This window comes from Sylvia atricapilla, chromosome 1, assembly GCF_009819655.1.
Source record: "Sylvia atricapilla isolate bSylAtr1 chromosome 1, bSylAtr1.pri, whole genome shotgun sequence".
In the NCBI taxonomy this organism is placed as follows: Eukaryota; Metazoa; Chordata; class Aves; order Passeriformes; family Sylviidae; genus Sylvia; species Sylvia atricapilla.
In genome coordinates, this window is record NC_089140.1 from 119,007,437 (window position 1) to 119,033,754 (window position 26,318).

At 36.3% G+C, this 26,318-nt stretch overlaps 1 protein-coding gene across 1 annotated transcript in view; it reads left to right on the plus strand.

Moving 5' to 3' along the window:
- The window catches only part of PREX2 (phosphatidylinositol-3,4,5-trisphosphate dependent Rac exchange factor 2), a 173,575-nt gene extending 148,267 nt beyond the window's left edge, over positions 1 to 25,308 (plus strand). The window contains exons 38-40 of the mRNA XM_066332148.1: positions 5,157 to 5,259; positions 16,945 to 17,012; positions 19,873 to 25,308. Of these exons, the coding sequence (XP_066188245.1) occupies positions 5,157 to 5,259; positions 16,945 to 17,012; positions 19,873 to 19,918 (217 nt within the window). The 3' untranslated portion in view covers positions 19,919 to 25,308. The remainder of the gene's footprint in view (positions 1 to 5,156; positions 5,260 to 16,944; positions 17,013 to 19,872) is intronic.
- The last annotated feature ends 1,010 nt before the right edge of the window (positions 25,309 to 26,318 follow it).

Sequence of the window (26,318 nt, forward strand, 5' to 3'; positions counted from 1 at the left end):
TGAATGAAACCTCTGCATTCTGATGCTTAATGGATAAAAGGCAGAAAATCCCTTTAACACGGGCTGCTCATGCCCATTCTGTGTGGTGATGGTGTATGTTCCACAGACAGTTACTTTTTGAAGTGTTGTTTTTGATTCAGAGTAGAATAAATACACTTCATGTGCATAATAATGGCTTTCTATACGTTGGACTGGCCTTCAGTGAATGGGTTCCATCCAACACTGATTTTCAAGTAGTGGCCTTTCCACACTGGCAACATCTCAGCTTCGCAAAGGTTCATAAAGGAACTAAAGCTAGATCCTGAACTCCAGCAGAGTTTACTGTAATTGTGAAATACAGCATTGAAGTTTAGTGTATGAACTTCATTCTCATTTTCTCTCTAATACTTAATGGCTGGCCAAATTTAGCTCTGCTGAAAAGCAATGCTATTCAGCAAAGTTTCAGTACACAGGCACAGAGAACGCAAGGTTGAGAGCATCTTGGAGCTTGTGGGAGAATTTTGAATTAGGGCTGCCTGTCTTGTCTTCCTTTTTAGTTTTACTGTGTCTATTCTGTAAACTTATTTTTATAGTCCTGGACAACATTTGTCTTCCTTTTTTAGTTTTTTTGTGTCTATTTTCTTCTCCAAGGTGTTCATCAGAATCAATGCATATTACCCCACCATCACTATGAATTATAGATAAATACCCTGAAAACATTTACCCCAAAGTGATTTACTTTAAAACTAAGTTTTTAATTGCTGCATGCACTGACTTAAATAATATTCCTTCTATACAGATTAATTTAAATGACAGCAGAAAAAAGAATATTTGTAGTGTAGTTGGTCTAAAAAGTGGTCAAAGGTAGGAATGATTAGCTTATGATGTACAGCAAGAAAAGTAATTAAAATAATAATAATGTCACTAAATTACATGTTGAGTAGAAGCTTTAGATTTTAATTAGACTAAGCACACATGCACCCTTTTCATATTTTTTTCCTATTCACATAGAACATAATTCATTTTGACATCTCTGACTGCAGTAACTACTAAACTAATTTGTTTCACCTCATATTTTCTACTCAGGGCTTTTTTTCTAAGGGATATTTTGGTACATTTTTGGATGTAGAAGGCTGAAAGCCTAATTGAAACCTGAGAATGAATTAGATGATTTAGATCCCTTTTATTCTGGTAACTTAGACACTCTGCTGAATGGCACCTCTGTAGGTAGTGAACACAGACTCAAATTATTTTTCCTTTCAAGTTAGGCATTAGACAATTCTGAGAAATAATCAATTTCTCAGAAAATTTCAGTCTGTATTAATATTTTACAACTCCATTTTTCAGGATAGATGTGCATCTGTCCAGCTGATTTGCAGCCCTTTAGTGAAAATCACATCCAAAAGGACTATTGGTGGTAGAAAATAATCTTACTTTTCCAGGCACATTCAGAATGGTTTGATCCAGAAGTTGTTTGAAAGTTTGTATTTAATCTTCACATCAATATTGTCATGACTGATGGGAGACTGGGGATAGCAGGCAGGAGCTGGGAGCAGCTGCAGCCCCTTCTGTTTCTTGGAAACCAAATGGATGAAATGAGGAATTCTCAGCCCTGTTGTCCTGGGAATTCCAAATGTCTCTGCCTTGCTGTTGTAATCTGTCAAGGCAGGGAATTTATCATTCTAACTGACATAAATTCTGAGATGATGAATTTGGGTCTTTTGTTTTTCTTGCATTAAATAAAAAGAAAAAAAGGAGGTGAGGTGAGAGGAAAAGAGAGAAACTCAGAACAGATTATTTGTTTACACTGTAAAATCTATGGATTTGGGCTTTATGCTTCCCATAACAGAATGTTATGAGGGTTTTTCCCTAAATATTTTCCTTCTCTGGCTTGTCTGGGCGGATTGTATCCAAATGACCAGATACTTGCAGAGGTCAGGACTGCTTCCAGATTGCTTTGTAAACTTTATTGCCATCTGTTTATCAGCTCTCAAAATGCAGGAGAGAAGTGGATTACTACTTACTGCACATATTTACTGACAGTCCTTGATACTGAACTTTGCTCAGGCCACCAGAAGAATCTTACAAGATGGAGAATAACCAGATTTCATATTGTTTAATAAAATTTTAGAAGTTGCATTGATTTAAATTTGCACATGCTTAATCTCTCCATGCTTGGCAGCTCTATTGCTGAGGTACTTTCAGTTATGACTTTTCTGTGTTACCATCTGATGTTTTGTGTTTTGCATTTTTTCTTTCACAGCAGGTGTCTAGGGCAGTTTGATTTGTGAAAAGGGATATGTACTAATTAAAAAAAAAAACTATTTGAAGAGCTGGGAGAAAGCACCAGTATGTAGATAAATATGAGTCACTTCAGCATTGTTTCATGGAAGGCTAATATGATTAGTTTTATTAGAAGATGCCATTTCACTGATCTGGCATTCAACTAAAATGACACTATTTGAGTGTTGTTGGCTTTTTTTATTTAGAAAGTAGTCCCATTATTTCATAATCATAGGACAAAAGCCATAATCTATAGTTTATATTTAACTCTGCCATTCATCAGACCTTTTACATGCCATAGGAGGAACACAAGATCTGGTGATATTAAATTGTGCCTCTAATGAAACAGTATATTCAAATGCAATCATGTCTCTGATGCTATTTTAACAACTTTTAACATCTGATAATGAATAAGACGCTTTTTTAAAAGAGAATATGGATGTATCTAACCAGCATTACTCCAGGATTTCACCTCAAACATCAAATGCTCTATTGAAAGGGTGTGATAATAATGAACATCATCACTGCTGTCATCATGAGTCTTTGCTACTAATTTCATAGGATATGTTAAAAAATATTGTCCTTAGAATTGCTAGTCTTACTTGCCGTGAAGAGAGATCTTCAGTTTTAGCATATATGTTTCATATCCTACAATATAGAATTGTACTGTAATTGTTGCCTACCTCCATAGCAGCCTCTTAAAGAAATCTTTATTATGCTGTTTTATGCTCTGTCTCTGCTTTTCCCACTCTGGTTATGTCTTTATCTACACTCTTGGGAGCCTTATTTCTGAATCATGGTTGGCATTGTCCAAATGCAGAGGCCTCATAATGTCCACAATTGTCAGCCATTTCATCAGGTTTTGGATAGGGAGCAGCTTGGCAGTCTTTTTCAATCACAAAATTGCACTTAGCTCTTCAGGATGACCTTCATTTAGGAGGTTCTCTTGTTAGTTTTGATTCACGCATGCAGAATATAATTTTTTTGGTTCTTTCACTCTTCAAGAGTTCCAGGAAGATGGGATTTCTGGGAAACTTGGCTCAGGAACTGCTTGCTTGATAGCTGTACTTTGAACCCATTAATACATATTATACCTACTGAGAAACTTTTTGCCCTTTTTGTTTGGTTTAGATTATACCTGTCAAACTACATTTCAGTTACTTTTGCTTTTTTCCACTGTCAGTAGAACAAAGCCTCCTTTGCAGTCTGGTCTTGAAGGTTGGATGTTTAAATTTTGGTGCTGGCAAATATTATGAACATGTGTTTTGTGCAATATTTCACTTTTCAAAGACAAGATGAAAACAATGTTTAGAATTTCTAATCTAACATTTAGCTATCTTACACTTTAATCAAAAGCATAACAGAAAAGATCAATACGCTTTGCCTCAAGTTAACTCTGAGGTCAGTGTATACAAGAAACTGGGGAATGAAAATTATCTCATTACAAAGGAAAAATCATTTAGCTTATAAATGTTTTATGAAAGGCCATTAATAAAGCTACAGATCAAATTTAGTATTTTCTACGCTCACTTCTGTGAATTTTTTTGCAGTGCAGAAATTAACTTAAGCAGTTTTTAAAATGTGTCAGGGTTTCGGGTTTTTTTCAGTAAGAAAATAAGTACAGACACATTTTTCCTCCTACAGATCTTCTGCTCAGCAAGATTAGTGTTTGATTGAAACATATTGTCTGTTCTGTGTGCATATTATAAACTATGCAGAACACTTTGGTCAGGATTTTGCCAAAAGGGTGCTCAAAATTATATATTAATAATGTGTCTTAGTTTTATTATTTGAACCTGAAAATTACAGATTTTATCAGGTTCTGCTGAGGTAGAATCATTTTCTGTACAACCCATCTTTCTGGTTCAAGAGATTTGATTATTGCAGTACTTTGGTTGTGAAGAGAAAAATCACTAAGCAACTTACTGGTGCAGAAGAGAGTCACACTCACCTCTTGGGTGATAGCGGCCTTCAAACATGTTCTTTCTTAAAAGCACCTGTTTCTGCTCAGGTGTTTTGTCTTTATCCATGAGTTTTCTGCATCTTTGGTCTTCATTGCATAAGATAACAACCATTTTTTCTTGTCCTCATGAAGACAATGAAAATCAGATGGCATGTCCAAAATGACCTTCCCTTCTACTTCTTGCCTGGTGTGCTGGCAGGTTGTCTATCCTAAAGCATGATCTTTAGCTTTGAAACTTTTCTGGTTGCTCTGATACAACAGTGACAGCCTTTCTGTTAGATGAGGTATCACAATCAGTTTTTGTCCTTCAAGTGTTTATTTGAAAAAGATTGGCAAAGCAGCACAGGAGAGTTCATTTAAAGGAATGCAGTTTTCATCTGTTTTCTTTTTTGAAAAAGGTAAATGCCTCTTAATTTTGCACTGCACTGATGTGCCAAGAGAATAACCAAGCTAAAATAATTTTCAGAGACTGGGACCCTGGTACAAAGCCTTGGTCTACTTTAAGAGTGCAAGGTGAGATACAATATGCAGAAACCACCAGAAAAGGGATTTATGTGATTGCAAAATAATATTTTTTTCAGGTTGTTACTCTCCAAGTTGTGCACTTGCCAAGCCATAATTTTTAGTGTGGGTTTTTGTGTGCTGTTTTTGGTTTTTTGGGGGAGTTAGGGTTGTTTGTTTGGGTCTTTTTCCTTGAGAACAAAACAAAACAAATGCATTTGACTTTAAGTCAGCAGGAACACTTGTTACACTCAAAATCTTAGAAACAGTATACATCAGGCTAATGTCTGCATGGGTGAGGGTGGCATGGGGCGAGGGGCATGTTTCCTATGTAATCTTTTTATTTATAATTTTTTTAAAAAAGATGGCTGGTTTAAAAGCAGTTATTTTAAGGAGACAGCAGATAGCTGACCTCTTTCCCCCGTTGCAGCTGCACCCTGAGTGTCACCCTGGAGCAGGCGATCACGCTGGCCCGGAGCCATGGGCTGCCCCCTCGCTACATCATGCAAGCCACGGACGTCATGCGCAAACAGGTGAGTGCTGCTGCAGGAGAGACCTGCGTGCCTCCAAACAGCTGCTACTGATGTGGTCATTGGGAGCAATGGGAATGTAATTCTGTGTACAGAAATTATAGCATTGTTCTATCAGATGAGAAAAGACGCACAGTAGTAGAAGGTAGTTTATAATTGACAGAGGTATCAAGAAAGGTTTCTTTTTTTTTTTCAGTTGTACTGAGAGGGGAGATTGTGGGAATATTGTGGGAACTGAAAAAGCAGAGGATTTTCACAGCCTTGCAATAAGCTTACATAGATAGCGGTTTGAAACAGGGTTGAATTTTAGGCCTTGAAATATTTGGAGTATAAAAAGTTCTTGAGTAATAAGAAATATGAAACAAGCACCTATCATTAGCTATAGGGTATACGTGTAGTTTTAATGATTGGTTTATGCACGTCTGTAAGCTTTTAACAATTTGCTATTAGTCAGAAAACTTCTAAAAGGCCTTGTAAAGAGAATTCTGGCTGCTGTTGACGAGATGTGAGCTGTTGCCATCTCACTTGTCTCACCCTGTACTGTGACTGATGTCACAATAAAGCTCATGGAACATCTCCCGGCAGTCCCGTCCTGTTATTCAGAAACATTAAAATCCAACAGTGTTCAAACAGGAATGACTCAACCAAGCATTTTTTGACCTTCATCCTAATGTTGTGCAGTGTCTATTTGAGTTCTCTTAGTTTGGGTATTATGCTGTTTGTGTTTTGTTGTTTCGTTTGAAATTTTCTTCCCTTATTGTTGAAGGTGTTTTATTTATTTTTTAATAAGACCATTTTTAAGACCATTTTTTAACCAGTTGTTTTCTTTCTCTTATGATCTTACTAAATGGTTTTTGTATAGTAACTGCCTTGACATCACCTTACATCAGAGTAGTCAGTTGAGTAAGTGGAGTTCTTTTAATGATGTATATAATTGATAGAAACAACTTGAGATTATTGAACTATTGTCAGTAAAAAGTGACTCATGCACTGAATTAAGGGGAAGTGTAGAAAGGAAGGAGAGAAATAAATACCATTCTTTTTAACTTTCCAGGAAAGATTCCTGAGGACAATGTCCTTATTACAAAACAGTGTTTTTCACTCTTTGGTCATAGTAGGATATTAGGATTTAGAGGCTGTTGTGGATAGATAACCCCTCAACATGAACTCTTGATGCTAAAGTATGCCAACAAATACTGGATTAAAAAGTAATATCAACTGAAAATGGGGAATACACTCTACTGTATTAGCTCAATGTTTTCTAGAATATCTTGTTATCAGAAAATACATTCAAAAGTATGTATCTTGGAAGGAATTCAAAGGAGGAACGTGAATGGTCCACAGGTTGTTAGACAAAGCTTATAAACTGAAGATTAAAGAACTCAACCTGTTCAGTTGATGAAAGAGAGGTTGATGGGGGACTTAATCACTCTGCATGCATATGAAATATCCCAGCCTGTGGTAGCTTTCAACCTTAGAACAAAATTATAAGGAAAATACAGGATGCATTCAATCTTGAAGTGAAAAAAACCCCGTAATTAAATATTGTAACAATTAATCACAGATAAGAAGAGGTTCATAATTTCTGGGTTCTAGATGGCACCTAATTTATTATGTTCATTAATTTTGCTATGTATTTTGTGCAACAATAGCAGTTATGAAAATTATTTAAAAGCTGTACTTCTAACTTCCTGTAGAGAAAAATGTGTGTATGCTAGGTGTGACCTTTAGTCTGTTAAAACAATTTTGTGGATTGTTTCAAACCATAGATTCCCATCAGCTGTATGTAAGTGTTGTTGCTGAGCATGGGTACATCAGAGTGTTGAGTCTCATACCTTTTAGTATTGGGATTTCACTTACTTTGCTGCATAAATTAAGTTTCTGTGGTGAATAAATACCCTCGAGATTCTTGAATCAGGTCATGTACATCTGCTCAGGAATTATGACTTTAACTTGACTAGAAAAGAAGGCTGCTGCTTTGTATGGATAAACTTGTATGTATAGGTTGATACATCTGCTCCTGCAGTTCTAGACAAAAGGCAGACCTTCGTATTTTGCAATTAAAAAATATGGTTGTAGGGGTTTGCATAAATCTACTAGCAGGATGTGTTCTGTCAAATTGTGCATTTTCACAATACAGATCTCGGCCATTTAAAAAAATGCTGATTCATTTTTGTATCTTCTGCAGCTTATTTAATGAAAATGAAAGAAACCTACATGGTTTTGAGCAGCTATAGCTGTACTTGCTCAAATACAGATGTGAAAAAAGGCCTTTTAGTGAGGCTATGTTTCTTTGAAGTAAAACAGCAGGTGATCAATAACTGTTAAAGATACCAGTATCTCAATACCCCACACAGACACTGTGAAAAAGTGTGCGAGTATATCTAGACTTTTTTCACACATTCTTTCACTTGCAGGAAACCACTATGGCATTTAATAGGGTAATAGTCATTTGTTGTAATTTTCAATCAGTCTTGGAGTTCTGTAGTAGAAATATAACCCTACATTAAATTCTAAGTGTTTTGGAGTTATTTCAACAACGCACTGTGGTATTTTCCAGAAACATGTTTGGATTTAATGATTAAATTATCTGTAGGATTTAACTGTCAGGATCATCATGCAGGCCATAAAACTTGGAAGAAAAAGGAATAAAAAGGTTTCTTGGGGCTTAATGCAAGAACACTTAGTTAAGGGCAAAACATGTGCTTTTTCCACATAAAACAAAAAAAATTTGTTATTCCATTTATACACTAAACCTTTTGTAGAATAAAGATATTAGCCACAGGGAGGTGGAAGTCAAAGGACATATATTCCATCTGTTACTCAGCAGCATTAACTCCTATCTGTATCAGCTTTCCACAAGAGGAAATCATCTCTACTCAAAGCTGATGTGTTTTCCAACTTGGTGCACCAGTACTGAATAACCAGAGACACCTGATTGAATGGATAACCTCTGGAACGATTTTATTTTTTAATTAAATCAGGTCAAGATTATGTTGAAAAAGACTAATAATAGCTCCAACTGTACTGTTGGAACAATGTTCAAAGTAATTGTCATGTCAGTTATTATAAGATATCAAGCACCTGCTCTGTGAGAACTAAAGAAAAGTGACCAACTTGTGAGAGCAAGTATTGAACTTGGGTCTGTGGGATGGCTTTAGTTAGGCAGTTTTGATTTATTTATAAAATGAAGAAAAAATGTTAAAACCTCCCAACTATCTTTTGGTAATTTTTCTTTACTTATGTATATACTCATGTAAACATCTACACACACAAAATACTATGTAAAGCTCCTGACAGCGGTGTGACTTCAGGATGCAGCGGAGTGGAGAGGACAGAGGCCTAGGAAAGGAGCTGCAAAAGGGCAGAGAGCTCTGAGGGAAGAAGGTAACTAAAGGGCTGATAAACAGAAAAGGCCAGAAGAGAATTTATGTTGTCTTTTAAGTGACTAATCATGCTTTTATGCCTTTTTAAAAGTATAACAGCACTATATTTTGAGCGCACTAGGGGAGGGACTATGTTAGACCTGTTGTTTGCAAATAGAGGTGGGCTGCTGGGAGATGTGGTGGTTGAACGCTGCTTGGGGCAGAGTGATCATGAAATTACAGAGTTCTCAATATTTGGTGAAATGAGGAGGAACATCAATAACACTCTTATACTGGACTTCCAGAGGGCAGACTTTGGCCTATTTAGGAGATTTATTCAGAGTTCCTTGGGAAGCAGCCCTCAAAAACAAAGGAGTCCAGGAAAGGTAGGTGTGCTTCAAAACAGAGATCTTGAGGGCTCAGGAACAGACTGTCCCTGTGTGCCGGAAGATGAGTTGACAAGGCAAATATCGAGTCTGGATGGGCAACGAGGTTTTGAAGGAACTTTAGAATAAAAAGAGAATGTATCATCTTTGGAAGGAGGGTCAGGTTTCTCAGGAAGTATTTAAGGGAGCTACTAGAGCATGTAGGAGTAAAATTAGGGAGGCCAAAGCTCAGTTTGAACTTAAAATGGCGATGTCTGTAAAGGATAATAAAAAATGTTATTTGTTATACTGTTATTAATTAATAACAGTAAAAGGAAGGGTAAGACCAACCTTTGTTCCTTATTGGATAAGAGAGGGACCTTAGTAATTGTAGGTAGGGAGAAGGTGGAAGTGCTTAACGCCTTCTTTGCCTCAGTCTTTAGTGGGAAGTTGGCCTGTCCTCAGGACAATTGTCCTCCTGGGTTGGTCGATGGTGTCAGGGAGCAGAATGGTCCCCATGTTATCCAGGAGGAGGCAGCCAGAGAACTGCTGAGGTGCTTGGATACTCCTAAATCTATGGGCCCAGACTGGATCCATCCCAGGGTGATGAGGAAGCTGGCAGATGAGCTTGTGAAGCTGCTCTCCGTCATTTACCAACAGTCCTGGCTCACTGGTGAGGTGCCAGATGACTGGAAGACAGTGTGACTTCCATTCACAAAAAGGGTAGGAAGAAGGATCCTGGTAATTATAGGCCAGTTAGCCTGACCTCAGTACCTGGTAAGGCAATGGAGCAGTTTATATTGAGTGCCATCATTCAGCTCTTACAGGATGGCCAGGGTCTCAGGCCCAGCCAGCATGGGTTTAGGAGGGGTAGGTCGTCTTTGACCAACTTGGTCTCCTTTTATGACGAGGTGACCCGCCAGGTGGATGCAGGAAAGGCTGTGGATGTTGTCTGTTTGGACTTCAGCAAGGCCTTTGACATGTCTGCCACAGCACAGTCTTGGAAGAGCTGCCAGCCCATGGCTTGGACAGGAGCACTCTTTGCTGGGTTAGGATCTGGCTGGATGGCCAGGCCCAGAGAGTGGTGGTGAACGGTGCTGTATCCAGCTGGGGGCAGTCACCAGTGGTGTCCCCCAGGGGTCTGTACTGGGGCTGGTTCTGTTCAGTGTATTTACTGACAATATGGATGAGGGTATTGAGTCTTCCATCAGTAAATTTGCAGACAGCATTAAGCTGGGAGCATGTGCCAATCTGTTGGAAGGTAGGAAACCTCTGCAGAGAGACCTGGAATGATTGGATGGATGGGCAGAGTCCAGTAAGATGCAGTTTAATAAGTCCAAGTGCCAAGTCCTGCATTTTGGCCACAATAACCCCCTGCAATGCTGTAGGCTGGGGATGGTGTGGCTGGACAGTGCCCAGGCAGAAAGGGACCTGGGGGTCCTGGTGACAGCAGCTGAACATGAGCCAGCAGTGTGCCCTGGTGGCCAAGGCCAGTGGCATCCTGGCCTGGATCAGGAATAGTGTGTCCAACAGGAGCAGGGAGGTCATTCTTCTGCTGTACTGGGCACTGGAGAGGCCACACCTCGGCCCAGAACTGGACACAGCACTCCTCAGTTTAGGGGAGACCCATGAGTGTGTCCAGAGAAGGCAAGAAGGCTGGAGAGGGGTTTGGAACACAAACCCTGTGAGGAACAACTGAGGGAGCTGGGGTTGTTTAGCCTGGAGAAAAGGAGACTCGGAGGTGACCTTATCACTCTCTACAACTCCCTGAAAGGCAGCTGTAATCAGGTGGGGGTTGGTCTCTTTCTCCAGGCAGCAACTGACAGAATGAGAGGGCACAGTCATAAGCTGGGCCAAGGGAAATACAGGTTGGATATTAGGAAAAAGTTTTTTTACTGAAAGAGTGATAAAGTACTGGAATGGTCTGCTCAGGGAGGTGGTGGGGTCACCATCCTTGGATGTCTTTAAAAAAAGACTGGATATGGCACTTGGTGCCATGGTTTAGTTGAGGTGTTAGGGAATGGGTTGGAAAATCTTGAAAGTCTCTTCCAACCTAGTGATTCTGCCAATAATTCTCATAAGAATTGTACTGATTTAGAGCTTTTTGAAAGAGAATCGGTTTCCTCTATGTGACAGGTTCTTGCTATCCTTAAATTAGTGTGTAGCTTGAAAAGAAACCTATAATTTTTAAACACGGCAAAGATAATACTACTTCATGTAGAAGTGTCTAGATTGATGGTGTCTCACAACTGCTATCATCTTTCACCAGTGCTCTGGCAGTTCTAATATGCAGAGGGTAGCAGTCTATAGAGTCATATAGCACAGCTCTCCCTTATCCCCATGTGAGACAGTGTCAATTAAGAATAGAACTGGAGGAATATAAATTAGCAGTATATTGAAATAGAAATGGTATAATGATGCTCAGTGGTGAAAACAAGGTGCCATGTAACAAGTTGCTAGTAATTAATGGGGGCTTTTCCTCAAAAGAAATAAGAATTTGGTGGTTTTGAGTAAGGTCTAATTTGTGCCCCAACTAAATAAAAAATTACATGATTATATAAAGCTAGACTCCTTTTTAAATCAATGCATTTGATTTATTTTGTGAGCAAGATACTGAAATTAATTTGTCTGGGGCATGATGCAAGTAGAAATAGGCTGGTTTTGTTCTCAGAGGAAGTCATAGCACTGATGTCCAGGATCAGCATGTGATTCATTTAGGTAGTTTTTGCAAATATATGTATATTCCAGCTCTCAGTGCTGTTAATCGTGTGCCAGTCTCAGCAGTCTGTCATGGTAAGGTTTCTTTATTATGATAAATTTTTAGAAAATGGCACTGAGAAAAGGCCACTGGAGGTGCCAAAGGTCTGGACTCAACATGTCTAACTGTAACCACATCTATCCCTATGTCATTGCTGACAGACATTTGTTTCATCTGTTTTAAACCTCCAGTAGTGGGGACTCCTCCACAGCGCTTCCCAAGTGGTCTGTTCCAGAGTTAATTGTTTCATTAGGATGCTTTACTTTGTGCTTCATTTAAGTGGCTTTTTTCTTCTATCTTTTCCTCTTCAATTCCTATTTTCTGTCCACTAACCATAAACTTAGCAACCAGATTTTCTTCCCTATTTAGTAGTAAACTTTTAGCATTTTGATTGTTTCCAAAAATGGGGCATCTACCCTACTCTGGCCAATTTGTTCCTGTGTTACCACCCTCATCATAAAATATTTTTCCTTATATCTATTATGAATCTACTTTTGTTTAGTTTAAAACCATTACTCCTTTTCCTATAGCTACAGCTCCTGCTAAAAAGTCTGTCCCGAATTTGATTATCATTTCCCTGATAAGCTATCACTTGTGTAGATAGAAGAAATCAGTTTATCTGATCTGTCATGTTTCACTTGTGTTTTCTTAACCAATCTTCCTATTCTCTACTGACCTATTTTCAATTCCTTTATTAAAGATGAGAAGTAACTCTGAAAAATTATAAATGATTTTGCAGGACTTTGTCATTGGGCAATAAAATAGTAGACGAAAATCAGTGTAATTACTCTTTAGTGAAGAACACTGGGGAAAAAACAAACCCTTAGTTCACGTTCAAAATAATTGACTGTGAGCTTGCCATCCATTTCATATTCAAGACCTCAGGACATGAAGAGAAAACATCAGCTCAATTTGCAGCTGTTATCAGTAAAGCAGAAGTTATAATGGTTTAGGCAGGGATAGATGACAGAGTAGAAATCATGCTGTCATGACCCTGCGTTTGAAACTATCTGATGTTCTTATCCCTTCCATAAGGATATAGCAAAATGGAAAAGATTCAGAGGAGGTCAGATAAAAACTTACCAATGGTTGGGAAAGGTTTATAGACAGAAAGACAAAATAATGTGGGACTGTTCAGGTTCATGACGGGCGATAACAGACTTCTAAAGAACATATGTCAGAGGTAGGGACTGACCATTGTCCTCATCAGTGCAGAACTAAAGGCATCAAATTAAACTATCAGATTTAAAGCAAATTAAAAGAGTGGAGAGCTGGAGTTATTGTAGTGCCATGTAGTGGAGTTATTGCAGTGGCATGTAGTGATAGGGCAAGGGGTAATGGCTTCAAAGTGAGAGTGGGCTTAGATTCTTTATTTTAGAATAATTTTAGATATTAGGTTTAGAAAAACGTCTTTACCGTGGGGGCAGTGGGGTACTGGAACATGTTGCCTAGAGAAGCCATAGATGCCCCATCCCTGGAAATATTAGGGGACAGGATGAATGGGGCTTTGAGCATTTTGGTCTAGTGCAAGGTGTTCTCACCCATGGTGGGAGGTTGAAACTAGATTATCTTTAAAATTTTAGCAACTCAAACCATTCTCTGATTCTTGATGTAGCAAGCTAAGATTGTACCAACCATGTGGATCTTTCACAAGGTTTATGATGTGTATTTATTACTGAATACAAGATGAGATGGGAAAGAAGAGAAGAGCATCACTAAAATTGATTAAATAAATATTTGTTGATGAAGAAAGGAAGCACTGAATGACTAATAATTGAATTCTGGAGGAGTTTCTGGGGAAAGACATATGTTCGTCATGTAGTTATGTGCTTTTGCAATTGTTGGAGACAATCTTACTTAGATGCAGCTATAGTAAAATAATTTTATATTCTGTCTTAAGTTTTATATGTACTCTAGCTATTTTTACTATCTTTATCACCATTTATTTTGCCTTAAAGAAATGTAAGGACACAGTATGTTTTTGTGGAGCAAGTTGATTTACATACAATCTGAGAGCCTGTCTGTGTGTAAACAGCCAGCCTTTTTCATATACTGTTTCAGCCCATGATGGTGAATTAATACCTCGTCAATTACCTGTGTACCTGATTACAGTCATATGAAAGGTCTAGTCTTATTCTGTGTCTGGAACCAATTATTATAGCTATTTTACATCATGTGCATCTGGCACTGCAGCTCTGTTAGAAATATAAATTATCTTTGATGCTTTACATCAATCTAAGCTTACGCAGTAAGAATTCTGAGGTTATACATTTTTATTCTCTCTTATTTTGTCCTGAATTTACATAGTACAGGAGAAATAAATGGAGAGTCAGTAAATTTGTTATTGATAGAACAAATAGTTTCCATCTCCTTTAAAATGATAGAAAACATAGTAAGCCTAACAGATACTTTATTATGACTACTTTAATCAATAAAACTGAACTTTAAGAGCTTGTTCTCATAAATCAAAAAGAAATTTTACAAACTTCTTTGATATGTGAAGGCTGGTATGTTTGCAGAAGGTATTTTTCACACAATAGTTCATGGTATATGAATATTGTGCATGTTTTATCCATTTCCTCCTTGCTAGATGAGTCAGTGAGACAAAAGTACTTTCATTATTGTTTTTGAAAGGATCAGCTGAGGTAGAGAGAGACCAACTTTTCTTTTGTCCCTTCTGTCCTTTTGCTTTAAGCAGGGATGTTAGACTAAATGTGGTGGTTTAATATGAATGTGAAGAGGTTTTTGTTTTTTTCCTGAAGAGGTAATAGCATGGATTAACAGCTTAGCTGACAAATAAGAGTGTTGTACACGCCACTGGAGAGCACAGTCTTAAATCAAAAGTTCCAAGGGACTCAGCCATTTTCCTTTTCCAGCTGGCAAGGAGTTAACATAACTTTGTAAATCAGAAGTTCGGGCAAGGCCCCCCAGGGGCCAGCAGTGTCCCCTCTCTCCCCTGGCAGTGTCCCCTCTCCCCCGGCTCCTCTGATGCGGAGAGGAGGAGGATTGAAGTAAACATTTCTGACCAGACTTCTCTGGATGGGAACTATGAAGAAATAGACTATTTCTTGTAATATCATAATGCTGTTTAGGGGAATGCAAATTTCAGCCAAAAGGTTGTGTGTACTGATATAAATAAAATTTAATTGAGGATTTTAAATAGAGTAAAGCCCCAGCTCCTGGGCATTAAAAGGAGGTCTTTATTTCTTTTAAGATAGAAACAATTTTAAAAATAAAAGAATAAAATCCTTGTTTTATACTAAAAAAGCATTTGTAAAACAGTACCTCAAACATGCAGAGGCCCATAAGCAGCTTGAAAAACTGTTAAATGGGCGGGACCGCACAAAATCTGCAAAATTCTGGGCAGTTGCAGATTTGTGACATTGAGAGCCACCAAGCCTTTTTATGTAGCGTGTATCTCCATAAACACTCGAGAAACTCCTCTCCCAAAGCAATGTAAAGTTGTGTTTAAATGGTTGCAACTGACTAAAAATTGTAGTTTCCTCTCTATGTCAAGTAAGAAAGTGAACAGTTTGTGGTAAGAAGAAAAGTGTTTAAAGGTTTCTTTTTTTTTTTTTTTTTTTTTTTTTTTTTTTTTTTCTTAATAAAATCTATCTGTTTTACTTTTAAGTTGAGGTCGTTTTACCTTTTCCTCCCAGAATCCTATCTCCCAGTTGGGAAACAAAATTCAGCAAACATAAAACCACCACATTTATTAGTATTTCTGATTATATTTTATTTATTATTATTTGAGGTTTTGAAGTTTTAAAAGTTAGTTGGAAAAAATAAAAGGCTTTGAGTAAAGATTTTTTTAATGGAAGATAGAGTGATTTAAAATGCAGAAAAATAGTACAAAATGAAGTCAATAAAAGAATTGATAAAGATTATTAAAAAATGGAAGAAGTAAATATTTTAGATTGGATTTTTTTGGATGTGAACTATGAAGAAATAGACTATTTTTTGTAATAATATAATGCTGTTTATGGGAATGTAAGTTTTAGTTAAAAGGTTGACTTTTTAAAAAAAGTATTGATATAAATAAAATTTAAGTGACAATTTTAAATAGAGTAAAATTTTGGGTTTTGGGTGTAAAAGGAAGTTTTTATTTTTTTTAAGAGAGAGACAATTTTAAACATAAATGAAGAAAACTTTTGTTTTATATTAAACAAGTATTTTTAAAATAGTATTTTAAATATATGGAGGTTTATAAGCAGTTTGAAAACCTGTTATATTGGTGGGATTGTATAAAATCAGCAAAATTTTGGGTGGTTGCAGATTTGTGATATTGAGAGTTATTAAACTTTTTTTTGTAGTACGTATTTTTATAAATGCTAGAGAAACTTTTTTTAAAGTAATGTAAAACTTTGTTTTAATGGTTGTAATTGATTAAAAATCATAGGTTTTTTATGTTAAGTAAGAAAGTGAATAGCTTATGGTAAGAAGAAAATTGTTTAAAAGTTTGAATTTTTAAATTTTTTAAAATGTATGCTAATAAAATTTATTTGTTTTATTTTTAAGTTGACTTTGTTTTATTTTTTTTAGAATTTTATTTTTTAGCTGGCAAATAAAATTTAGTCAATATAAAATTATTACATAAATGGTGCATTGGCCAGGAAACCTGAGAGAAACCAAAACCACTACACTAAACAATCTCACTAGGTTCCTGCCTATTTGTTAGGAGTATTTTTTTTTAAGATTCTCTGATTATAAAGGAAGATCAGGACCTGCATTTTTCTAATCATTATTTAGTGCCTGAGTTTAGGCCATTTTTTGTTTGTTTTATTTAGTATTTTCATAGATAATAATCTGTAATATTCGTTTGTTCAAAAGTTCATAGAAAATAAGTGACATGTCAGAAAATAACTTTATCTACGGCTTCTACATGGAATGGTGACAAAAATCAAACAAATTGGAACGACGTGTGTTTAGATTGTTTTAAACCTTAAATATTAATTTTTAAATGATTCTCTTTTAAATTACCAAGACCTATATGTGTGCACTTATTTGGTGAGAAGTGGCAAGATTTCTGTTTCTTTGTTGCTTTAGCTTGTTCCTCACCTTAGAAGATAATAGTTGTTTTGGGAGATGAAACATATGTGTTAATTACTTATATCAACAGTTATGTTCATCTACAAAGCTCAGAAAATTTCCTAATTTATTATGGGATTAAGGAAGTAAAAATGTTACTCTTCTTCCACAGGGTGCGAGAGTACAAAACACAGCAAAGAATTTAGGAGTGAGGGATCGAACACCACAGTCTGTGCCAAGGTAACTGATTCTTTGTGTCCTGGACCATGGCTTTGTCTACTTCATGCCAAATTCAGTCCTAGCTGCTCAAAAGCTAACAGTAAACATTGACTATATTATGCTCTAGCTGGTAAGATTTGGCTCTTAATGTACATAAAATCAGTTGCTCTCTTAGCCATACAATTTTACTTCAAGTGATTAGTTGCAGAAGTCCAGGCTATGTAGCACTCCAAAGCATGCCCATTTTTGAAAAATGAAACCTAGATTATATTAATTATGAAAACACTAAGGAGTAAGTCCTACATCACTTGTAATATTTAGTGGGTTTGGGAAAATGCTCTTATATGGGTAAATAACTAGATCCATAACCCCATTTTAATGCAATACTTTACCGCAGTATCTCAGCAAAATCATGTTCTAGTTGCATTTGGGGATGATGTAGTCTTTGTCTCTTTCTGAAACACACATTACAATAAAAAAATGGGCTGTTCTATATTTATCTAGCTTTTTAATGTTGAGATGGATTGCAGGTACCTGCAATTTTTCTTTAAAGGCACAATACTTAAAAATAACCGAACAACCCTGTTCTTAATTTGATCTTCAAATGGTTTTAGTAATTCAGAACTAATTTAAATTGGGTTTTACCAATTTAAACATAATGTTTTTGTTGACTAATGAGAACACACTGAATGAGCTAGACAGATGTGTGAAATACATAACAGATCCACTGTGGTGTTTAAACTTCTGTAAGGAAACAGGGAATGAGTAAAACCTGATAGAGACAATGATGTGAATGTCATTAGCTTAGAGGCAGTGCAGGACCAAAGATCCCTGATCAGCTGTCTTCCCTTGTGGGAATCCATGTGAATAAAGTAGCATTTTGTTACATTAAAAGCAATTAAAGCATTACTGGGAGAAGAATTTTTATATTTTGAGCAGTATGATTTAGGCCTTAAATGAACATAATTTTGGAGACAGCCAAAGAATTTTTGCAACCCAAAGTTTTCCCATCCCAACATGACAGAATGTTTATCTAGATTCTGAGCTTTTGTGATTAAGGAAATAATCTAAGTTCTCAAAGATTGAAACTTAGCAATAAAATTTTTTAACATTGCATCTGTGGAAAAACCCTGCCTCTTTCCAGCTGAAATGCCCACAATGTAGCACTGAAATGCTGAAGAAGGATTGTGAGAACATAGAACAGACAGATGTACCCGGCACTCTTGACAGTGAACAATAGCAATGTCACAAGAACATCCCGGACCTCTGTGGTTGGGGCATTAGATGCACAAGTCAGATTTGTCATCAGTAGGATGCATTTGATGTATAGCTAAATAATATTATGGCTTCTCAGTTCTCTGCTTTGAAAACAATTTTATATTTGGGTTCATTTAACATCACTTGAAAGGGTTCTCTTGTTGTCTGCAGATGCCACTATTTTTGTTTTGTACCATCTCAAATAGTTGTTCCTTATATATTGACCCAAAACAGGCTATTTCTGCTCTATAGCATCTTCAGCAACTTTAGATCCTTAGGAATTTATGCAGCCTTATTATTAGCTTGCTTCACAATTTGTTTCTTTCACTTGCTCGAAAGACAATCTTAGTGATTTCCACTATAACGTAAAGAATTACACTGACCTTAGTGCTTGTGGCTGAGGTTTTCTGCACTTTGCTCCATAGAAATTAAATATTGCAAAAACATCACCAAGTATTAACCCCACTGCAATTACTCTAGATGAGATTCTGACTGTAATTTTATGTCTTCTGCCAGCTTTGAATATTACTGCTTTATTATGCCAGCAGAATCAAATCATTCAACCCCTGTTTATTCTTCTCTGCTTCATACTCTGTATAAAGGTCAGACCTTATCCTCTCATCACTATAAAGATATGAGATATATGTGTATTGCCTTATATATGGCAACAGCAATATGCCTAACAGATGTTTTGGTGTCTCCACAATGTGACCTTAAATGATTGTGTTTCTGAATCTGCCATATGACTATGTGGAAGAGCCCAGTGATCTTCAGAACACATTGCGGTGGAGATTTCTCTTTGCTATTCCTTCAGTGATACATTTTCCCAGAGGAATATGTGTAATCTCCAAATGAGATCATGTCTATGGCTGGTTCTAATTGCTGTGGTATCAGAGGAGATACTGTATGCTGGACAGGAGTACAGAACACAAGGGGCGTGAGGTCAGAATGATTGCCTTTTATTTTCAGTATTTCTATTATAAGGGTAAAGTTTCAAATACCTGTTAATAACCAAGTCCTTGCAAAAGGCATTAATAGACGTCCAAAAACCTTTATAAAAGCAGTAGCTACTTCAATCTGCACTGAGGTTGTCATTTGAACCAAATCGTACTGCTGTTGACTTCATCCATGAAGAAACAGAGGGAGAGTGTTTAAAACCTGCATGCTTGTGCCACATGTCTGACACCTGTCTTAGGTGCTTCAAATAGCATCAGTTCTTCAAGGAAATATTTTTAGAGTGAGATTTGACTGCGCCAAGACAAAACAGAATTGGAGGCAATTACATTCACCAAGCAGCTTTTCCAGTTAAGAAATCCAGGGCAACAACTGATAATAGGGTTAATAAAGGCATCTTCAGTGCAGAAATATGAACATTTTCTATATTGAAATGTTTTTATAAGACTACTTATAGATATGTGTTTTAATGATTCCACTTTCAATGAAAGCAATAATACTTACAAAGAAGATTTTATTAGTTTTACATTGATGGTATTAAACTGAATTCAGTACCTTTTGTTTTGCAATACAGAAAGATGCAAATTTAGTTGCTGTTCCTTAAATTCACTCATCTTAATAATGACCAAGTTCTCAGAATAATCATTGCTTTGTTTGCTTGTCATTTCAGATTATACAAGCTGTGCCAGCCACCACCACCTGTTGGAGAAGAATGAGGAGATCTGCTCCAGAAAACAACCCAGTAATGACCTTCAGGATACTGGGACTATATGACAAAAATCCAGCTGCACTATAGCAGTATGTCTCTGCAGCTTTCATAAATAAGAAAAAAAAAATCTTTTACTCAGGAAAAAGAAATACCCTAAATATTACCTACTGGCATTGAAAAATATCTTCCCAAAAGCATTTCTGAAATCTGTGCACTCCAGCCTTACACTCACAGGATAGTACTCTTTCTTGGGAATTTTACACTGGAATCAGATTAATTTGATGTGTCTTGTTCAGCCACATGATAGGTATAGCCAGCAGCTTAAAAAAAAAAAAAAAAAAAAAGTCTTGTTCAGAAGGAATGTCTTCCCTTGTACATTATGCAGAATGTGTTCTTGTGGAAGCCTAGATAAACTAAGCCTGATAATGAGCATGCACTTCAGATGGGGACCTTTGCACTTGATATACCTTTTATTCCTGTCACAATCATAATTTCTTGGAATGTTGACTTTACTGTTTCAAGAATGTAATGTGAGGTTTAAAGACAGAATGCTCATTTCGGAATTGTGTTTATTGGCTGCAGGTAGCTGCTATGGATGTGTCCTTCTAATTAATAAACTCAGCCATGTCTGTAGCAGTGCTTGTCACACTGCTTCGGAAGGAGGACTTACAAGGCCTTAGAAGTGCCTAATGGTATGGCATATAACGTAAACTTCTGCCCTTTTATAGCTGCCATTATAATGAAGGAGAAGGATGAGTCTGATCTTCATCCATTGTTAAGCTAAGTTTCAGACTCTAATAGATGTTTTACATTATTACATGTCTGCACTTCAGTGTTTTCCAGAGTTGTGTATATTCTTTTGTAGCACTACATTAACAGATCTACATAAGGCAGAGATGAGTCAGTATTGTTAAACTGGAAATGACTGGTTGAAGTTCAGGTATAGTTTGGGGTTTTGATGTTTTATGCTACCATTTTCCACATTTTGTTAGAATTGTTTTGTATAGCATCTCAGTTCTTTGGAGTGGTAATTGTTACAGATTTATTTTGAAATTGTACTAACTATTTAGAGAGCCCAGGGAGAATTTATCTGCATTTGGCTGTTCTTTTGGCCAAAGAATTTTCAGAGAAAACACCCCCAAATGAGGATTTATACATGAGCACATTAAAACAAAAATTGTATTCTGAAATAGTTCTACTTGTAGCAGTAGCTGTGTATTCCATTAGAGCAAGACACATACTGTCTGAATAAAATTTATTTTTTGTACAACAGCGGCCTGTAGTTATGCTGTAGCAATCAAATCTCACAACATAATTTTTGCATATGATCTAAATATTTATGAATCTATCAATCTACAATGAAATAAGTGAGAATTCAAAAGGGTCTCTACTCTTGAAGAGAGTGGGTTTTTTATAGAGGATATTTAGGGAACTTGTTACTTTTCTCCAAAGGAGGAATTAGAGCTCCTACCTTTTTCAGTATTCTAAATGTTTTTACACAGACTTTAACTTTGCTAAGAAAACAAATATTTTTATATATCCACAGATACATATATTTGCACTTACATGTACATTTCAACATGTATATATTTATGTAGTCATATCAATAACTGGTCCTACCATAAATAGAGAATGTTTGCCTTAAACTATGACAAAGACATGCAGTAAAGAACAGTCCAGTAACAACTTCACCTTTGTGCTTTAAAGTTCACTGTCTCTCATAGTTACTGGAAGCTATTCCACTATGTTCTTTTTGATTAAAAAACCCCAATTTAATGCACAAAATCTAAATCAAAATCATAATCAAAAATTTTAAAAAAATACTTTTAAAGGCTTTTGTCTAGCATGACCTAGCATGACCTATAAGCTTACATATAAGAAAGAGTTATGTTTTCTTTAATTGCTGTTCTAGTCAGGATCTCATACTTTCAGATGTGTTTCCTTCAGAGCAGCAGTACTGGCTACAGTAATTCCTGCTCCGGGCAAAAGCACCAGTAATTTCAGTTTCTGCTTGTTCAGACATTAGAAGTGCAGAGAAGCCATAAGCACTGCAAGCCAAGGGTGTGCCGGTGTCAGCCCGGCTCTGAGCTCACATCTTCCTGTGAGGTTTCCCCACATGAGGTTTGATTTACTACGAGGGAAGTCATCTGTCAGCTGCATGGAGCTGCTGAGCCTGTATACAATAAAATAACCTAGAGGACAAAATCTGTTGCATGTACATGAATTATTGTAACTAGTCGTCCTTTTTTTTATATAGCATTGAAAATGGTAGGAGTGCAAATTCTCCAAAATAGTGTCTCTGTATAATATGGTAATTTCCTGTTTCATTTTCTTGTTGAAATCATAGGATAATAGACATTTGTAAGGGACAAAGAGTTATAAGCCAGTCACTGGACAAAATTCTTCAGCTGTTGTTTCATGAGTGTGCATCAGAAATCTTGACCTCTGATTTTGGTATCTAACTTTTGGTCCTTTATTCTTTTTTGCTCCCTATAGAGACAGTTTTCAAAAACCTATTCAGCATTATGTGCTTTATTGGTGATTCAAACTGCAAAGTAAAACATCTCTTTAGCCTGGTATCAAAGGAGCTGTGAAACCTACACCCTCATTTTCTGAGATTACAGATAACACATAAAAATATGATTCCACAGTAACACACAGAATCACAAAATCAGTTAGGTTGAAAAAGATCTCTAGGATCATTGACTCCAACTTGCAGATCGAGTCCAACCTATTTTCTGAGGAAATGGGGCATAAATGGCCCACTTACTGTCTGTTAAAAAGTGGAGACTTGATTTCTCAAAATGTTCTTCAATTAAACATTCTGTAGTATTTCACACAGAAGTTTCTGTGTGTGAAATCCGTGTAGTGTTCAGATTGCTTTTCTTTTCCCTCTGCTTTCAGAGCACACTGCACATTCTAACACTATTCTATTGATAACATTAATAACATTTTAATAACATTAAATGGACTTTATATTTTAAGAATGGACTTATTAAATTTACACACGTTCACTATTAAAGCTGTTTATCTTCTTTGGTATATGTATAGGATGTATTTATTCCTTATACACGGTGCACTTGCAGAGTAAAAAAAAAAAAAAAAAATCCATTCTCATCACGGTATGTTTATCCTCTCATAAACTTTTAAACTCACAGGTGACAAGAAGGGAGACCAAGACTGATGATTTACAAGAATTGTATCACCTACACCTTAATTCTCTTTGACAGAAACGGGTTATGTAGCCTTTTCTTGCAATGTGTAGGAAAAGCATTCTGTATGTAATTTTTACTTTTTCACCTAAGGCAAGTGTAATTCTTCTGGGAATAAATTCAAGGACCTAGAGGCATACATTATCAAATACTGCCATGATTCAATGCTAGCCTGTGAAGGAAGGGTTACAGGCCAAGGAGTTGCCATGAGTTGCTATAGCATCCATGCATGGAGAAAACATAGGTTTTAAGTAGAGCTGAGGATGTTTGGCCTATCTTTGTAACCATCATCTATGAATAATAGGATGTTAAGTGGTCTTTAGTCTATGAAATGGCCATTGATTCAGTCTAGTTCCCCAAATTAGTTTTTTTTAATACCTATTTTCCTCGTAGATTGTAAATGTAAATAAATATAAAAATGTATGTAGTCCAGACTTCAATGTCAAACTTTGTGTTTAGGAAATGTTACATTTTAAAGGAAAATGTTCCTGCTGTCAGCTGAAGCAACCAACCAATTTCATGTCCGCTGAGACCGTTGGAATCTTTAGTGGCTTTTTGGGTAGATTTCACTGGGTTTTAGCAAAGGCATCAGGTTTGTATTTCTTTATTTTAATGCAGTCAGTAGTGGTCAGAACTGCTCTTCTACTGGTTTAGAGCCAAAACAATTAAACTTCAGTCAGCAAGGATTTATAGTAGTCATACTTAATTTCATTTTTTAGAATCCTTTAAAGGAAAAAAAAATGAACCACTTCTATTGATCTGTTTTTAGCCAGAGAAATTCACAAGCAAACATGTTTTAATAATGCATTGTCAGATGTTGTGTGTGTGTGTGCGTGTTTGTATATATACATATATGTATGTATTTAAGACAATTGCCTAAATGTGAGTATACACATCATGGTTAAGCATGATGCTAAAAAAAAGGAAAGTGTCTTTCATTTATTTTCATTTACATGAGAAGATCAGTAACTGTAGTATATATCTGCATATTTTTCCATACTCTTTACTTTACAGCTCCTTCATGGATATGTCTGCCAGTATTTTACGCATTTTTTGTATCATTTTTGTTTAACAGTATGAAAAGAGCTAATGCATTGCCTTATGTATTTTATCTCTGTACTTGATAAATGCAGGTAGTGCTTTTCTAATTGTACTCCAACAGTACTCTGGCATTGGTAAATTAGATGTGCAATACACATCTGACTCAGGATACCTGGATTTTTCATCATTAGGTTTTTGAAGTATAAAAAGATACTGAACTCGTATTTTTGTATGCTGACAATTGTGTAGGTTTTTTTTATATACTGTATATATCAACCAAGTTTTCCTAAAGAAAGTTTATTATTATGAATGTTTCCCTTTTCCTGCTAGAAGACATGGACTTATGTTTTCTTGTTATGTATGTATAAATGAATATACAGCACACACAGTCATGCAGATGTCAACACCAGTGCAAAATTTCAGATTGTCCAGAGGCTAATCAGGCTTTTTTCCTTATGTTCTTCTCTAAAAAGATGTATCTCCATACTAGAAATCTACTTTAGAAATAACTTCTACGTCAGTTTGAAAGTCCAATAGAATGTTCAAAGTACTTAGATTTGGACTTTTATTGGAATATCCATGACATCTTCTGTATGTGTGTGTCCTATCTGCAGTACCATAACCCAGGTTTAAAAAACTAAGCAGCCTTGTTAACTTCTTTACACCCTGTATATAGTGTATGTATTTGGTAATACTTGTGTTACACTTTAAAAATGAACTTAATTTCTGCATTGAGTATTGCACACATTTTTCAAATTAAGAATATATTTTGTAACATCTCATTAAGCACAAGAGGCCATTACTGCTTTGAAATATTATGTGTAAGTATAGCCATACACAGAATGTCTCAGTCAGCTTTTGTTTGAAAACAATCAAACTAGCAGTTCTGTGGTAGTTGAGTTTGTTGGAAGTAACCTTTGGAATTAAAGATCCTTGGAACATGGATTTAAATTACTTTTCCCTTTATTTTGTAAAGTGCCTCTGTAGCATACTTTGAATCAGTTACTGTATTGATTATGGCTAAAACTAATACTGTGTACTTTTAGATCTATGGTTTATTTTTTTAGTTACATAGTAAAGACTGGAATGGTAACAATGTATTACAAAATGTCAGAGAGCAATAAAACCATTCATAATATGGCCACTGCAAAGCTCTTTATTTGTAAGCAAGGAGTAAATTGGGAGGGAAGGGGTTGAAGGTCTTTAGCCCTTTCAGTGTGCCTGCTTAGGAATTCCACTGCAGTAGAACAGAAATTAAACCTCTAGAAATAAATGTTTATAATAAGAATCTCTTCTGCAAACCCAGGCAAAACTGAGGCTCATTGCTGGTAATTGAAATATATCTTTATAACCACTGGAAAACTGAATGAGCATTAGCCCCTGGCTTTGGGCAGCTGTACTTTGTGAAGGCTGAAAGAGACACAGTCATGAAAATTGCTTTCTGGCCCCGTGGTGCCATGACGTTCCACGAAGCTCTGAAATATCCACCATTTCTGCACTTCTTTGTCTGAGGATTTTCTGCTTACTGCTGTGCACAAGGGTATTCTGGCAAGCATAGTGTGGAGTCTTGTACTTCTTGTACTAACAAAACATCAATAAATGGTGATCCTTTAGAGGGGTCCTTTGGGATGCCAGGGGGTTGAGGAGTTGCACTTGCACAGGTTTTTTTTTTTTTTTTTTTTTTGTAGGGCTGAAAGCTGATGAACTATTAGAACTTACAGAGCAGTTGTCTCTATATGAAATGAGCTCTGATTTCTACGTGGTTATGGTCAACAGATGTTCAGGACTGAAAGAACAGTGGAGACAGGACCAAAAGCAACTACAATTACTTTGTAAAATCTCTTTTGTTTTCCATCTTATGCAAGCAAGGAGGAGGATGTAAGTATTCCTAGATAACTAGACTTGAAAGATAGATTTATTTTTTTTTCTTCTATGTATTCCTCTTTTCTAATTTTGTGGAGGAATGCAGCATGGCATCTTAAAGTATTTAGCAGCAGGAGTGACCACAGGATTTCAAATATGGTCTGCATTTCTACCATTACAAGTGAGGTTTCTTTTTTCAGTGATCATTCTGTGGTTTTGCTGCCATGAATACCTCAGGAATAAAGTTCAAAGAATTCTTTTCTTGATCAATGTACACAATGGGAATACATA